The sequence below is a fragment of the Chanos chanos genome, chromosome 1 (genome assembly GCF_902362185.1).
Source record: "Chanos chanos chromosome 1, fChaCha1.1, whole genome shotgun sequence".
Taxonomy (NCBI): Eukaryota; Metazoa; Chordata; class Actinopteri; order Gonorynchiformes; family Chanidae; genus Chanos; species Chanos chanos.
Genome location: NC_044495.1, coordinates 62244482 through 62263683, shown reverse-complemented (window position 1 = coordinate 62263683; position 19202 = coordinate 62244482). Strand labels below are relative to the sequence as shown.

At 44.3% G+C, this 19202-nt stretch overlaps 1 protein-coding gene across 1 annotated transcript in view; it reads left to right on the top strand.

Moving 5' to 3' along the window:
- The window catches only part of epg5 (ectopic P-granules autophagy protein 5 homolog (C. elegans)), a 38781-nt gene that overhangs the window by 10476 nt on the left and 9103 nt on the right, over positions 1-19202 (top strand). Inside the window, exons 14-34 of the mRNA XM_030770329.1 lie at positions 612-752; positions 1291-1452; positions 1632-1754; positions 2077-2339; positions 2705-2845; positions 3013-3157; positions 3344-3541; positions 3721-3831; positions 4182-4304; positions 5734-5900; positions 6288-6524; positions 9276-9399; positions 11284-11431; positions 14671-14842; positions 14974-15136; positions 15370-15512; positions 15846-16002; positions 16591-16785; positions 16981-17194; positions 18691-18815; positions 19028-19202. The exon at positions 19028-19202 is cut by the window's right edge and continues 33 nt beyond it. Of these exons, the coding sequence (XP_030626189.1) occupies positions 612-752; positions 1291-1452; positions 1632-1754; positions 2077-2339; positions 2705-2845; positions 3013-3157; positions 3344-3541; positions 3721-3831; positions 4182-4304; positions 5734-5900; positions 6288-6524; positions 9276-9399; positions 11284-11431; positions 14671-14842; positions 14974-15136; positions 15370-15512; positions 15846-16002; positions 16591-16785; positions 16981-17194; positions 18691-18815; positions 19028-19202 (3427 nt within the window). The remainder of the gene's footprint in view (positions 1-611; positions 753-1290; positions 1453-1631; positions 1755-2076; positions 2340-2704; positions 2846-3012; positions 3158-3343; positions 3542-3720; positions 3832-4181; positions 4305-5733; positions 5901-6287; positions 6525-9275; positions 9400-11283; positions 11432-14670; positions 14843-14973; positions 15137-15369; positions 15513-15845; positions 16003-16590; positions 16786-16980; positions 17195-18690; positions 18816-19027) is intronic.

Below are 19202 nucleotides of genomic sequence, written 5' to 3'. Positions count from 1 at the left end.
ACACACACACACACACACAACTGATCAACACACACACACACACACACACACACACACACACACACACAACTGATCAACACACACACACACACACAAACTCCACGACCGATCAATTCACACACACAAGCGCACACACATAACTGATCAACTCATGCAGGCACACACACTACAACTGATCAACTCACTCACACACACACACACACACACTCTCACACACACACACACACACACACACTCCACGACTGATCAATTCACACACACAAGCACATAACTGATCAACTCATGCAGGCACACACACTACAACTGATCAACTCACTCACACACACACACACACACACACAGCTCCATGACTGATCGGTTCACACACACACGCGCGCGCACACACAACTTCACAACTGATCAATTCTCACTCATACACTCACACACACACACACACACACACACACACAGCTCCACAACTGATCAGCTCACTGTCTCACACACACAATCAGTGCAGTGTCATGTTACAGATGTAGTTCATTTAAAGATTAAAAACATTTTTGTAGCGTCATGTTTAGACTCTTTAGTTAGTCACTGTATTACTCATTCTGCTCCTCCTCTTTGTCCTGTAGGTGGCGTATGTCAGCGTCACCACACGGGAGACTTTCTCTAAAGTTGGACGGGAACTCCTGGCTGCCATAGCAACAGCCCACCCTCACATCATCTCTGTGTTGCTGGAGAGACTAAGAGAGACCATCGATAAAGTGGGAATGGTGGGTTACCTTGGAAACCCTCTATTTCAATTAACACTGATTTGTAGATTTGATCATTTTCATCTCTACACAGGCCTTGGGTGCAGTAGAATTTCTTTGACCGCAGGGTTTTCCATCTGTTCAGTCAATTTATAGCTTTAAACCACAATCCTGACACTTGGCTGGCACAGTGGAAAAGACAGTAGCAGAGACTTTGGTCTGGATCTAGGTCTCTGTGGTACTTCTGGCTTGACCAGCTGTTCACACAAACCTGATTGGCATTGTGTGCGGGTCGGAACCTGGCACGTGTTACAAATCTCCCCGTTGCTGTAACAGTGGTTCCCATGGGTTGGTCAGGGTGCTAGATTAGTGATGGACAGATCTGGGGTGCATGGCTGTTATTATTTAGTTATTGATCTTTGTTTATTTATCCAGGAGAGTGTGCTGGGTATCGAGGCTGATTTCAAGAGGAACAGAACTAAACTCTTCCTGAGATGCCCATAAGAGTCCACACAGTCCCAGGCCTGAACTGCTCTGCTCTGTGTTTCTCTCTGTCCAGGTGTCTCTTTACCTGTTTAAGGAGCTGCCCCTTCACCTGTGGAGGCCTGTACCAGCTGAGATGGGGGTGATTCGGGGGTGGCTGCTGGACCACGGGCTTGCCGCTGTGGAGAATAAACTCGCTTGCATTATCCTAGAGGGCCTGAACTGGGGCTTTGAGCCAGTGAGAGTCAACACAGTTTCATTCACATTTTCAGCTTATTTTTCCTGGTTGATTTTCACCGTTATTGTGCTCTGCAGCAGTCATATCCTCACTCACGGGCAGCTGTGTTTAAAGCTGTGGTATTTATGCACACCCTGACCTCCTGTGTGTGTGTGTGTGTGTGTGTGTGTGTGTGACAGAGCGGGTGTCTGGCCCTGCCTGCTGCAGTACACAGTGAGGTGGCTTTACTGGTGGTGGAGGCATATCAGAAATACCTCACAGACAAACCCTACAGTGGACTCATCTCTGAGGGCATCAAGCAGGTACACACACACACACACACACAGAGCCCATATACACAGGCATCAAACAGATACACACACATGCACACACAGCCCATACACACACACACTGCCTATACACACAGGCATCAAACAGATACACACACACACACACACACACACACACACACACAGCCCATACACACAGGCATCAAACAGACACACACACACACACACACACACACAGCCCATACACACAGGCATCAAACAGACACACACACACACACACACACTGCCCATACACACAGGCATCAAACAGATACATGCTGTATGTGTTTCTAATCTGGTTTCGTGCCTTTGGCAGGTGTCCTACCTGGCCAATGTGGTGCGTCTGGGCCACACCCCCGAAGCCTCCTTTAACCAGTGGGCCTGGGACTTGGCGTTGCGTCTGAAGCTCCATGCTAACGAGCGGAACCCCCAAAACGCATGGTCACCCCTACCCTCCGCCAGCGACCCCACACCAGAGGTCACAGACTCTCCCACAATGCATCCTGTTCTCAAGGCCGTCAAAGCAGGCATCCCTATTGGCTGCTTCCTGGCCATCTCCATGACAACCATTGGACACAGGTGTGTGAGTTATAACTTCTGTTTGGTGGTGTGATTAAGACCAGTGATTCTCCAGTCCATTCCTGCAGATTAGACTTCACTAACTGCCCAACACCAGTGAACTGGTCAGAGCAGCCAAGGGCTCAGTGTTCAGTAGAAAATCTGTGAAGTGTGTTAAGTGCTGTGTTCAGTAATCGTCATATATATTGTTAGGATTTTGCCGTTATCACAGAGTAACTGTGTTTGTGTGTGTGTGTGTGTGTGCGTGCGTGTGCGTGTGCGTGTACATGTGCGTGTGTCTGTGTCTGTGTGTGTGCGTGTCTGTGTGTGTGTGCGTGTCTGTGTGTGTGTGTGTTTATGTGTGTGTATGTATGTGTGTGTGACAGTCTGGAGAAGTTCTGCAGTGAGGGAATCTCTCTGCTGAAGACTCTGGTCCAGTCGCGTCATCTCAAAGCTGTGGTTCACGTCTTTCACAACCTGCTGCCTCCTGCCTATTCCTGCCCGTTTTACCTGCTCAACAACGAACAGTTACGACCTTTTCAAGTCCCGTCACACATTCACACTGAGGGAGCGATTTCAGCAGCATCATTCTGAGTTGGACTGAATTCTGGTTTGGATAGCTCTGAGACCCATGACTGAATTAACTGCTTAAACTGGTTTGTGTTCTCTCTCCCTGTCTCCTGCTCCCTCTCAGGTTTGTGAGCTGTATTCAGCTCTTTCTGCAGTTGGACAGTGGGACCCCACTGGGCATGACCCAGCAGGTCACACACAAGGTCACACAGCACCTGATAGGCTCCGCCCATGGAGAGAACATTAAATTGCTCAACAGTGTGATACAGGTATCGGGAAAAACAAATGTTCCACGTTTCCGAGTAAAGAAAAAGTTGCCAGCTTAATTTCCAGCGGAATTAAGATGTTTGGCGTTCAAATTGCAGAACAAAACTTATTGATCATCTAGCTTGTGAATTTTACTATGTGAGGGTTTTTGGAAAACTGAAGTGAAGAAATCCTGTTGTCTCTCTCAGACACACATTTTGGAGAGCTCACAGGCAGGCCGTGTGGGCTCCGTCGCTGTTCTGGAGTTCTGGGTTCAGGTTCTAACTCAGCAGAACATGTGGTACCGTGACAGAACCGTCTTATACCTCCTTGACCACCTGTGTCGTGCTGCCTTCCTGCACCAACAGGAGGAGTGTCTCCAGAAACTTCTGTACCAACAACACAAGGTAAGAGTCTTTTTACTGCAGCAGAGGAAGTCCCTGTCACTGCACGGTCACCGTTACTGAACAGTGCGGACCACAGACTCGGTCATTATGTTGTCATCATTGTGCCATCGACTGATGAACCATAGTTAATACATTAGCAAGGTATTTTAACTGGTAATGCTTTTCTATTTGCCTCCCAGAATGCCTTAGGTTACCATGGTGACAAAGGCCTGCTCTCTTCATTAATGGGATGGATTGTGGCAGGAAATGTTACTCCTTCGTTCATCGAGGGAAACGCCCTGACTGGCGAGGTATGTTTGACTGACCAAATAAATATTGATCTTACATAATGTGTCTTTAACGGTCACCAGTTTCACTTGTGCGTGTGTGTGTGTGCGCGTGTGTGCGTGTGTGTGCATGCGTGTGTGCGTGTGTGCATGTATGTGTGTGTGCGTGCGTGCGTGCATGCGTGCGTGCGTGCATGTGTGCGTGTGTCTGTGTTCGCGCATGCGTGCGTGTGTGTGTGTGTGCATGCGTGCGTGTGTCTTTGTGTGTGTGTGTGTCTGTGCGTGCGTGTGTGTGTCTGTGCGTGCGTGTGTTTGTCTGTGTGTGTGTGCGTGTGTCTGTGTGTCTGCGTGTACGCGTGCGTGTGCGTGTGTAGGTGTGGTTTGCTTGGCTGGTGCTGAATATGGAGTCCATGTTTGAGGAAGACTCGCAGCTCCGGAGATGTGTGGAACATGAGCTTCTTTCCAATCCCACCTTGTCCCCAGACCAGGCTCTGAAGGTACAGCACCGATAATATTCAATACACAATATACTTTATATCTAAATATCAATATTTAAATCCACTCACATGAGCACAGAGATACAGCCGACACAGTGCTGCCCACAGCAAGATCTGCTCTAATCTGAGCTACAAAGAGACTCACATCTGGCCCTGTGAGAGAGTATAATGTCGGCATGAACAAGTAACTGTTTAATCTCATGTTGGGTCAGTCACCGATTAGACTTCAGTGTTAGACAGTTTCCCATCAGTGTTAGACAGTTTCCCATCAGTGTTAGACAGTTTCCCATCAGTGGCCGTATCAATATCGGTTCCAGTGCCAGTGTAACCCACTAGGGTAAGTGCACGTCTGGGCCTGAAGGAATAAATGGGGAGTCTTTTATAACGGAAGGGTTGTTTTTGTTCAGTTAGCTAAATAATGGAAGTTGTATTAGTTTAAGTTCTAATACTGAAGGTCTAACAGAACTACAGTTCTACTCCATCAAACAAATATTCTATCAAACCAACAGAACAAATGGAATATTATCATAATTAGAATGTGCAAACATAATATCAGTTTAGTTCATCAATAAACAACTGACATGTGAGTGCAAACCATCAACAAAAAAATAACAAAATAAGAAGAAATATGAATTACTGCTGCTGCATAAGTATTGGAAATAACCCGGGAAGCTTGTGACTTCCACGGTAAGCATGAACCTTCCAAAAATTATACTACCGCTAGCAATATTCTATCAAAAAGTAAAGTCTACACACGTAATCATAGAAACATACAGTAATAATCTGCATATCATTAATGAACATTCAACATCGATGAAACACTTAATGGTTTAGTTTAAATACACCACTGGTCGAATAAAAAAAACTTAGGACGAAACATAGAATATAGCCTAACAGAACTGGCTAAATGAAGGCTTACTGACTCGACTCAAAATGAAGTTAAAGTAACTCACCAAGGCAGTATTTTCTTGTCGCTACAAAATCGTTTCAGACTTGTTTCAGAGTACTTCGAACGTCAAAACGGGGAATTAATTTCTGTTTCTGTGAATTTCTGTTCTTCGTGTCACGAACTGACTGTTTCCCACCGTATCGAGAAGAGCGTGTTCATCTACTGTGCCAATCAAGGCGTGACTTCACAATCACAGCCAATATCAGCCAATAGTATAGCAGCAATGAATTTCAGTGACCGCTCAACGGAAATCGTTACGAGAATCACACAGTCACATGACGTGTTAATGAACTGTATTTTTGAATAATACTGTAGACAAAATATTTGTGGTGCAGTTTTTTAATGGTTTACACCAGCGTCAGTACAATTATCAAAACCAGCACCAGCATCAGTAATAGTTTATATGAATGAAATGCCACTGAGGAGTACTGACCCTGCACTGTGTGTGTGTGTGTGTGTGTGTGCGCGCGCATTCAACAGAAGGCGCAGGTGCGTCTGAAGTTGCATGTGGTGCCCTCCCTCCAGAGGATGATGGTGTATCGCTGGGCACAGCAGGCCATGGCCACGCCCGCTGACCACCCCCTCCTCCCGTTGGTCTGGCAGAAATTCCTACAGCTCTACCTGCGGCAGCCAGGACCTGAGTTTGGGTATGGATTACAACTGCATCTGTTCACCGATGTGCGTCCATCTTAACACTACGGGACTTATCACTAAATATCATCTGTCCAGGGAAAACACAGGCAGATGCTCTCAGCTGCCCTGTTGTTTTGGCAATTGTTAAGTAGAATACATGTTTTTGAAGTGAGTTTTTCCCTGTGTGGTTGAGAGTGGGTTCTGGCTCTCTGTGTGTGTGTGGTGAATGTGTGGTTCTAATGGACAGCCCTGTGCTGGTTGTGTTTTAGGGCTCTCTGTGTGTGTGTGGTGAATGTGTGGTTCTAATGGACAGCCCTGTGCTGGTTGTGTTTTAGGGCTCTCTGTGTGTGTGTGGTGAATGTGTGGTTCTAATGGACAGCCCTGTGCTGGTTGTGTTTTAGGCTGGAGGCGCGGGGGTGCATTGGGAGAAGGTATTTCCACACCGCTGCCCACGCTACTCTACTCAAGGATCTAAAACAGCGACTGGTGGAGGTCTCGGATTTCCACCACGCCGCCAGCAAGGCCCTCAAAGTGCCCCCCTTGTCTCCCGGCGACACGCCCAGCAATGGGGGGGCCACGCCTGCCACCCCACTGTCCCAGTATATGACCTCCCCTGAGCTCCACATCGAACTGGTCCGGTGGGCACACCCACACTCTCTGACACTCTCTGACACTCTCACACTCTCTGACACACTCTGACACTCTCTGACACTCACACTCTAATGTTTCCATTTTACACACACACCTGTGTTAACATCCTGTCCATTTATGACTGACTGGCTGATTAATGGGTGGGTGGGTGGATGGGTGGATGGATGGATGGGTGGGTGGATGGATTCATGCCAGGAGAATTAAGACAGGAAAGAGTACAATTTGAGTGCAAAGTAAGGTAACCTTTCCGAAGCTCCAAGTTCTGCCATACAAAGGCACCGTAACTTTACACACTGACCACGCACACACTAACTACATATAAACTACACACTAACCACACACACTAACTACATATAAACTACACACACTAACCACACACACTAACTACATATAAACTACACACGCTAACCACACACACTAACTACATATAAACTACACACGCTAACCACACACACTAACTACATATAAACTACACTCACTAACCACACACACTAACTACATATAAATTACACACGCTAACCACACACACTAACTACATATAAACTACACACAGTATCTACACACACTAACTTCATATAAACTACACACGCTAACCACACACACTAACTACATATAAACTACACACACTAACCACACACACTAACTACATATAAACTACACACAGTATCTACACGCAGTAACTACATATAAACTACACACGCTAACCACACACACTAACTACATATAAACTACACACACTAACCACACACACTAACTACATATAAACTACATACAGTATCTACACGCAGTCACTACATATAAACTACACACACTAACCACACACACTAACTACATATAAACTACACACAGTATCTACACGCACTAACTACATATAAACTACACACACTAACCACACACACTAACTACATATAAACTACACACGCTAACCACACACACTAACTACATATAAACTACACACGCTAACCACACACACTAACTACATATAAACTACACACACTAACCACACACACTAACTACATATAAATTACACACACTAACCACACACACTAACTACATATAAACTACACACGCTAACCACACACACTAACTACATATAAACTACACACGCTAACCACACACACTAACTATATATAAACTACACACACTAACTACATATAAACTACACACAGTATCTGCATGCACTAACTACATATAAACTACACACACTAACCACACACACTAACTACATCTAAACTACGCACGTTAACCACACACACTGACTACATATAAACTACACACGCTAACCACACACACTAACTACATATAAACTACACACGCTAACCACACACACTAACTACATATAAACTACACACACTAACCACACACACTAACTACATATAAACTACACACACTAACCACACACACTAACTACATATAAACTACATACAGTATCTACACGCAGTAACTACATATAAACTACACACAGTATCTACACGCACTAACTACATATAAACTACACACACTAACCACACACACTAACTACATATAAACTACGCACGCTAACCACACACACTAACTACATATAAACTACACACGCTAACCACACACACTAACTACATATAAACTACACACACTAACCACACACACTGACTACATATAAATCACACATGCTAACCACACACACTAACTACATATAAACTACACACGCTAACCACACACACTAACTATATATAAACTACACACGCTAACCACACACACTAACTATATATAAACTACACACGCTAACCACACACACTAACTACATATAAACTACACACAGTATCTACACGCACTAACTACATATAAACTACGCACGCTAACCACACACACTGACTACATATAAACTACACACGCTAACCACACACACTAACTACATATAAACTACGCACACTAACCACACACACTAACTACATATAAATTACACACGCTAATGACACACACTAACTACATATAAACTACACACGCTAACCACACACACTAACTACATATAAACTACACACGTTAACCACACACACTAACTACATATAAACTACACACAGTATCTACACGCACTAACTACATATAAACTACACACAGTATCTGCATGCACTAACTACATATAAACTACACACACTAACCACACACACTAACTACATATAAACTACACACACTAACCACACACACTAACTGCACATAAATTACACACGCTAACCACACACACTAACTACATATAAACTACACACAGTATCTACACACACTAACTTCATATAAACTACACACACTAACCACACACATTAACTACATATAAACTACACACAGTATCTACACGCAGTAACTACATATAAACTACACACAGTAACTACACATGGTAACTACACAGTTGGTCAATTACGATGGAAATCATCCGTTGTCATCTCTTGACAAAGTGTCTTGGTTTAAGTCTGTACTGTGCCTGAGAAAATGATCCCCTGTCTATCCGCAAAGTATTTGACAACAGAAAAAATATAAAACTGTCTTTCTTAGTTTTTCTCTTTGTGTAGTTACAGCTCTTTGCCTTTGAGGGGCAGAGTCGTGCTCCTGTCTTATTATTATTTAGTAATAGACACTGACAGTGAATGGATAAAACTGAAGCCATAGCGCCCCCTGCTGGCCGTCCTTTCAGTGAAACAGGTTGATTTGTACTTGACTGAGGTTGCTCTTTGTGCTGAAGAGTGTTTCCCATCATGTGACTGATTGGCTAGGCTCCTCAGTGTCTTCGCTTTGTGGTTGGACGATGAGAATTTGCAGAAACAGGATGTCTACCTGCCTTCACTGCCGAAGCAGTACGACGCCCATCGACTGGCCAAGATCATGCAACGCCAGCATGTGAGTCCTGTCCGCGTGTTTATCTAAACGTGTTTATCTAAACGTGTGTTTATCTAAACATGTGTTTATCTAAACGTGTTTATCTAAACGTGTTTATCTAAACGTGTGTTTATCTAAATGTGTGTTTATCCAAACGTGTTTATCTAAACGTGTTTATCTAAACGTGTTTATCTAAACGTGTTTATCCAAACGTGTTTATCTAAACGTGTGTTTATCTAAACGTGTTTATCTAAACGTGTTTATCTAAATGTGTGTTTATCCAAACGTGTTTATCTAAACGTGTTTATCTAAACATATGTTTATCTAAATGTGTGTTTATCTAAACGTGTGTTTATCCAAATGTGTGTTTATCTAAACGTGTGTTTATCTAAACGTGTTTATCTAAACGTGTGTTTATCAAAACGTGTGTTTAAATGCTTTCCATACAGTGTTTTGTAGGAGATGTGCGTATTGATGAGTGTGTGTGTCTGATATGTGTATTGATAACTGTGTGTAAGGTGTGTGTGTTTTAGGAGATGTGTTTATTGATGAGTGTATGTGATGCGTGTTGTAGGAGTTCTGTGTGTGTGCGTGTGATGTGTATGTTGTAGGAGGTATGTGTGTGTGTATGTGTGTGTGTGTGTGTGTACTGATAAGTGCGTGTGATGTGTGTGTTGTAGGAGTTGTGTGTGTGTGTGTGTGTGTGTGCTGATAAGTGCGTGTGATGTGTGTGTTGTGTGTGTGTGTGTGTGTGTGTGTGTGTGTACTGATAAGTGCATGTGATGTGTGTGTTGTAGGAGGTATGTGTGTGTGTGTGTGTGTGTGTGTGTGTACTGATAAGTGCATGTGATGTGTGTGTTGTAGGAGTTGTGTGTGTGTGTGTGTGTGTGTGTACTGATAAGTGCGTGTGATGTGTGTGTTGTAGGAGGTGTGTGTGTGTGTGTGTACTGATAAGTGCGTGTGATGTGTGTGTTGTAGGAGGTATGTGTGTGTGTGTGTGTGTGTGTACTGATAAGTGCATGTGATGTGTGTGTGTGTGTGTGTGTGTGTGTGTGTGTGTACTGATAAGTGCGTGTGATGTGTGTGTTGTAGGAGGTGTGTGTGTGTGTGTGTGTGTACTGATAAGTGCATGTGATGTGTGTGTGTGTGTGTGTACTGATAAGTGCATGTGATGTGTGTGTTGTAGGAGTTGTGTGTGCGTGTGTGTGTGTGTACTGATAAGTGCATGTGATGTGTGTATTGTAGGAGGTGTGTGTGTGTGTGTGTGTGTGTGTGTGTGTGTGTACTGATAAGTGCGTGTGATGTGTGTGGTGTAGGAGGTGTGTGTGTGTGTGTGTGTGTGTGTGTATGTGTACTGATAAGTGCGTATGATGTGTGTTGTAGAAGGTGTGTGTGTGTGTGTACTGATAAGTACGTGTGATGTGTGTGTTGTAGGAGGTATGTATGTGTGTGTGTGTGTGTGTGTGTGTGTGTGTACTGATAAGTGCGTGTGATGTGTGTGTTGTAGGAGGTGTGTGTGTGTGTGTGTGTGTGTACTGATAAGTGCATGTGATGTGCGTGTTGTAGGAGTTGTGTGTGTGTGTGTGTGTGTGTACTGATAAGTGCGTGTGATGTGTGTGTTGTAGGAGGTATGTGTGTGTGTGTGTGTGTGTGTGTGTGTACTGATAAGTGCATGTGATGTGTGTGTTGTAGGAGGTGTGTGTGTGTGTGTGTGTGTATGTGTGTACTGATAAGTGCATGTGATGTGTGTGTTGTAGGAGGTATGTATGTGTGTGTGTGTGTGTGTGTGTGTGTGTGTGTACTGATAAGTGCGTGTGATGTGTGTGTTGTAGGAGGTATGTATGTGTGTGTGTGTGTGTGTGTGTGTGTGTGTACTGATAAGTGCGTGTGATGTGTGTGTTGCAGGAGGTGTGGATGGAGTATGTGGACATTGAGCGTATCCAGTATGAACTGAATGAGATACTGAGTCTATGGGGAAAGATTAAGACTGAGCCCTCATCCTCTCACACCACCACCAACTCCATCTTCACTGACTTCATCAACCCTCAAGCAGGTAGGCTCCCCACTGTTACACACTACACACCTCAGATACACACTGATACACAATACACACTACACACCACAGATACACACTGTTACACAATACACACTACACACCACAGATACACACTGTTACACAATACACACTACACACCACAGATACACACTGCCACACAATACACACTACACACCACAGATACACACTGCCACACAATACACACCACACACCACAGATACACACTGTTACACAATACACACTACACACCACAGATACACACTGCCACACAATACACACTACACACCACAGATACACACTGCCACACAATACACACCACACACCACAGATACACACTGCCACACAATACACACTACACACCACAGATACACACTGGTACACAATACACACCACACACCACAGATACACACTGTTACACAATACACACTGAACACCACAGATACACACTGTTACACAATACATACTGCTACACAATACACACTACACACCTCAGATACACACTGTTACACACTACACACCACACACCACAGATACACACTGTTACACAATACATACTGCTACACAATACACACTACACACCACAGATACACACTGATACACAATACACACCACACACCACAGATACACACTGTTACACAATACATACTGCTACACAATACACACTACACACCTCAGATACACACTGTTACACACTACACACCTCAGATACACACTGATACACAATACACACCACAGATACACACTGCCACACAATACACACTACACACCACAGATACACACTGTTACACAATACACACCACACACCACAGATACACACTGTTACACAATACACACTACACACCACAGATACACACTGCCACACAATACACACTACACACCACAGATACACACTGCCACACAATACACACCACACACCACAGATACACACTGCCACACAATACACACTACACACCACAGATACACACTGATACACAATACATACTGCTACACAATACACACTACACACCACAGATACACACTGTTACACAATACACACTACACACCACAGATACACACTGCCACACAATACACACTACACACCACAGATACACAATACACACCACACACCTCAGATACACACTGTTACACACTACACACCTCAGATACACACTGTTACACAATACACACTACACACCACAGATACACACTGCCACACAATACACACTACACACCACAGATACACACTGCCACACAATACACACTACACACCACAGATACACACTGCCACACAATACACACCACACACCACAGATACACACTGCCACACAATACACACTACACACCACAGATACACACTGCCACACAATACACACCACACACCACAGATACACACTGGTACACAATACACACCACATACCATAAATACACACTGGTACACAATACACACCACATACCATAGATACACACTGCTACACAATACACACTACACACCACAGATACACACTGATACACAATACACACTACACACCACAGATACACACTGATACACAATACACACCACACACCACAGATACACACTGTTACACAATACACACCACACACCACAGATACACACTGATACACAATACACACCACAGATACACACTGATACACAATACATACTGCTACACAATACACACTACACACCACAGATACACACTGCCACACAATACACACTACACACCACAGATACACACTGCCACACAATACACACCACACACCACAGATACACACTGCCACACAATACACACTAAACACCACAGATACACACTGATACACAATACATACTGCTACACAATACACACTACACACCACAGATACACACTGGCACACAATACACACCACACACCACAGATACACACTGATACACAATACACACCACAGATACACACCTGTACACAATACACACTACACACCACAGATACACACTGCCACACAATACACACTACACACCACAGATACACACTGTTACACAATACACACTACACACCACAGATACACACTGGTACACAATACACACTACACACCACAGATACACACTGCCACACAATACACACTACACACCACAGATACACACTGCCACACAATACACACCACACACCACAGATACACACTGGTACACAATACACACCACAGATACACACCTGTACACAATACACACTACACACCACAGATACACACTGCCACACAATACACACCACACACCACAGATACACACTGCCACACAATACACACCACACACCACAGATACACACTGATACACAATACACACTACACACCACAGATACACACTGCCACACAATATACACCACACACCACAGATACACACTGATACACAATACACACTACACACCACAGATACACACTGCCACACAATACACACCACACACCACAGATACACACTGATACACAATACACACCACAGATACACACTGCCACACAATATACACCACACACCACAGATACACACTGCCACACAATACACACTACACACCACAGATACACACTGGTACACAATACACACCACAGATACACACCTGTACACAATACACACTACACACCACAGATACACACTGCTACACAATACACACCACAGATACACACCTGTACACAATACACACCACACACCACAGATACACACTGATACACAGTACACACCACAGATACACAATACACACTACACACCACAGATACACACTGGTACACAATACACACTACACACCACAGATACACACTGATACACACTACACACCACACACCACAGATACACACTGCCACACAATACACACTACACACCACAGATACACAATACACACCACAGATACACACTGGTACACAATACACACTACACACCACAGATACACACTGATACACACTACACACCACACACCACAGATACACACTGATACACAATACACACCACACACCACAGATACACACTGCCACACAATACACACTACACACCACAGATACACAATACACACCACACACCACAGATACACACTGGTACACAATACACACTACAGATACACACTGCAACACGATACACACAACAGATACACACTGTTACACAATACACATTGCACAACACACAATGGTAACCCTCACTGTAATGACACACAGTCCTGGTTTTATCATTGATCTATAAATCTGTGAGTCAGCTTTTTTCATCTGCTCCACTGTTTCTCGGTAACATTGTTCTGCTCTTTCATTTGAAGCCCGGGAGCGAATCCTGACCAACCTACGGAACCACCCTACCCCACAGGGACCCCTGTCTGTGGTTCCGATGAGAGCCCCCGTCCCAGACATTCCCACAACCTGTCTGTCTGACGAGACGTCCTCCTCAGCACTGCTACAGGACGACCTGACCAAACTCCAACACCAGGCCAAGTAAGAGACCGCTCACATCTTAGGACCACAGGCTGTGCTGAGAAGCACGTTACTGCTCTGTACTATAGTGTAGTACCCTGTCCCACACCACAGATAGTGGCTGAGGTACTGTTCTCTGTGTGATTGCTCAGACTGGCAGCGCTGCGGGAGACCCAGCAGGTGGCGCTAGACAGTGAACTGCTGGAGACTTTGCCCCAGCTGTACTGTAACAGAGAGGAGCAGATCTCCATGCAGCTGGAGTGTCGAGGGAAGGGAGGCCAACCCTGCCAGGGCCCAGCCAATATCACTGTCCAGGTCAGAACACACACACACACACACACACACACACACACACACACACACACAAACTCACATCCAGTTAAGGCAGCCAAGACAGACAGATAGACAGACAGATAGATAATTAGATGGGTGGACAGAGTGATTTGACTGAGTGAAATATGTTTGGTTTCAGTCCTGTACAGTCCTGATATTCTGAATTGAATCTTTTTGTGTCTCTATGTTTAATCTCCCGGCTGGTCTCTGCATAGTATGCTGGAATGCACAAACTGGAACCAGTGCAGAACCAGATCCAGGCCCTGAAGCGTGACGTGAAACAGCTCCAGGCTGACGCGGTGAAACCTCCTCCTCAGAGTCTGGCTGAAGCTGCTGTGCACACCGAGAACTTCATCACGTCAGTACCATCCTCATCCTCAACTCTATCAGAGCGGAGTTTTAGGGAATGTTTGTTTTTTGGCTCATGTTTATTTGTGATTATTATTGTAAAATCACTATTTTAAGTGATTTTCTGTATTTTTGTATTCATATCTTAATGTTTTTACAGGATTTACTTCTGATAAATTTGTCCTCTCTGGATAGTGAAAGTCTCATGTCATTCTTACTGCCTGATATTTAATTACCCTGTTCTGTTTTGTCCTGTTCTGTTTGTGTGCGTGTGTGTGTGTCTGTGTGTTTATGTGACTGCGCGTGTGTGACTGTGTGTGTGTGTGTGTGTGTGTCTGCGCAGTGCCCTGGTGAATGCCTATAAGCTGCGCCCGTCTGCGGCCATGCAGAAAGTTGGCATCGCTGCCTTTTATCAGGTCGTGTCGTTTGTCAGCGAGGACACACAGCGGCATCCACCCACACGCCAGTTCTTCTCCTCCTGTGTGGAGATTCTAGGACAGGTATTTACCACACACACACACACACACACACACACCCACACGCACACACACACACGCACACACACACATACACACACAGAGATTTAGGCTTTTGTCATATGTGATACTGGCTGTGTGCGATTGGCTGTAGGTGTTTAGATGTGATATACTGACTGTATGTGATTGGCCGTAGGTGTTTATATGTGATGTGCTGACTGTGTGTGATTGGCTGTAGGTGTTTAGATGTGATATACTGACTGTATGTGATTGGCCGTGGGTGTTTATATGTGATGTACTGACTGTGTGTGATTGGCTGTAGGTGTTTAGATGTGATATACTGACTGTGTGTGATTGGCCGTGGGTGTTTATATGTGATGTACTGACTGTGTGCGATTGGCCGTAGGTGTTTAGATGTGATGCACTGACTGTGTGTGATTGGCTGTAGGTGTTTAGATGTGATATACTGACTGTGTGTGATTGGCTGTATGTGTTTAGATTTGATACATTGTGTGCGATTGGCCGTAGGTGTTTATATGTGATGTACTGACTGTGTGCGATTGGCCGTAGGTGTTTAGATGTGATGCACTGACTGTGTGTGATTGGCTGTAGGTGTTTATTAGGGATACTCAGACAGAGTGTAAGCGAATGCTGAAGACCATCTTACTGAACCGGCGGCTGTGTAGCCTCCTGTCACCTTATTTCACCCCCAACGCCTCCCCGAATGAGCTGGTGTCCCTGTATGAGGAGGTGGTCACTGCCCTCCATGCAGACGGAGGGGACGTCATCTTCATGCTTCTCACTAAGGTAACTCTTCGACGTTTACCTCTACCCTCAATCCATTTACCTCCAAAGGACATTTATAACAATGTTGTATGTATTGTTTGTGTGCGTGTGTGTGTGTGTGTATGTGTGTGCGTGTGTGTGTGTGTGTGCGTGCGTGCGTGCGTGCGTGTGTGTGTATGTGCGCACGCGTGTGTGTGTGTGTGTGTGTGTGTGTAGTTTGACCTGTCTCAGTGGCTGTCGGTGTCACAGCCTGTGTTTGGGGAGAGGAGCAGGCTGATGGAGCTCATTCATTTGGCTCTGAGTGCCTGTGGACTGGAGCCTGAGCCAGAGGTCCTCATGCCCTTTAACCTGTTCTGTAAACACTGGACTCAGCTGCTGCTCTACCGCTTCCCCGACCACTACAGTGACTTCCTCAGGCTTCTCATGCAAAGTAAGACACACACAGAGTAAAACTCACACAGAGTAAAACTCACACAGAGTAAAATACACACAGAGTAAAATACACACAGAGTAAAACTCACACAGAGTAAAATACACACAGAGTAAAATACACACAGAGTAAAATACACACAGAGTAAAATACACACAGAGTAAAACTCACACAGAGTAAAATACACACAGAGTAAAATACACACAGAGTAAAATACACACAGAGTAAAACTCACACAGAGTAAAATACACACAGAGTAAAACTCACACAGAGTAAAACTCACACAGAGTAAAATACACATAGAGTAAAACTCACACAGAGTAAAACTCACACAGAGTAAAACTCACACAGAGTAAAACTCACACAGAGTAAAATACACACGGAGTAAAACTCACACAGAGTAAAACTCACACAGAGTAAAACTCACACAGAGTAAAACTCACACAGAGTAAAACTCACACAGAGTAAAATACACACAGAGTAAAACTCACACAGAGTAAAACTCACACAGAGTAAAATACACACAGAGTAAAACTCACATGGAGTAAAACTCACACAGAGTAAAACTCACACAGAGTAAAACTCACACAGAGTAAAATACACACAGAGTAAAACTCACACAGAGTAAAACTCACACAGAGTAAAATACACACAGAGTAAAACTCACACAGAGTAAAACTCACACAGAGTAAAATACACATAGAGTAAAACTCACACAGAGTAAAACTCACACAGAGTAAAACTCACACAGAGTAAAACTCACACAGAGTAAAATACACACGGAGTAAAACTCACACAGAGTAAAACTCACACAGAGTAAAACTCACACAGAGTAAAACTCACACAGAGTAAAACTCACACAGAGTAAAATACACACAGAGTAAAACTCACACAGAGTAAAACTCACACAGAGTAAAATACACACAGAGTAAAACTCACATGGAGTAAAACTCACACAGAGTAAAACTCACACAGAGTAAAACTCACACAGAGTAAAATACACACAGAGTAAAACTCACACAGAGTAAAACTCACACAGAGTAAAATACACACAGAGTAAAACTCACACAGAGTAAAACTCACACAGAGTAAAACTCACACAGAGTAAAACTCACATGGAGTAAAACTCACACAGCTGGTAGCCTGGTACTGAGGTGCCGGCCACACGCGGTCTGACAGGCTTAATGCGTAATTTCAGTGAAATCATGTATTTAGCTCAGTTCTCGTAGACTGTGCTTCAGAGCTATTTTACAACTCTGGTCCATTGTGCCTTACTTTCTCATTAGAGCGAACCCTCACATGTTTTGACTGTGATTTGTAGTGAATTGTTCTCAGAATGACGAATCTTTACTATGAAAGAGGCATTGTTTTCTCTGTGAGCGTTTCTCTAAAGGATAGTATCATCTGCATTTTTTGTCTGTGAGTCATGTTCACGTTCACTGTTATCGTCTGTGAGTCGTGTTCACTTTCAGGGTTAAATGTGGTTTGACTGACAGGTTCCTCGGAGCAGTTGATCAGTCCTGAGTGTTGGAGGGCGTCGCTCTCTGCGCTGCGCTGTTCCCCACCTCCCAAAAACAAACAGGCCAAAACCTCCAGCTCCACACTCCTGTCCACGCAACAGGTAACAGTCCAGACCAGCGCCATGTGACACAGGCCTTAGACAGGTGAACAGTCACCTTTGTGCCCTGCTCAGAGCTCCTCAGTATCCGCTGGTAGATTAACGTTTGTTCAGATCAGTGGGGTTCGTCTGTGAATGGTGCTTTTCAGCGCCGACCTCTGTATGAATGCCCGTTACGCTCTTAAAGAACCCTGTAACTCCTCTTTGTCTTTCAGGTCAATGAAACGATAGAATGGCTGTCGGGATACTTCCTAAAGCTGCGTCTGTCTAAAAGTGATTTCCGGAGCTTTGGCCTCCTTTCCAAATGGGCTCCGTACATGGAGGAGGTGCGGCAGTTTTGGGAATTTCTCATCAGCTACGTCATAAACCAGGAGCTGACCGACTGCAGCA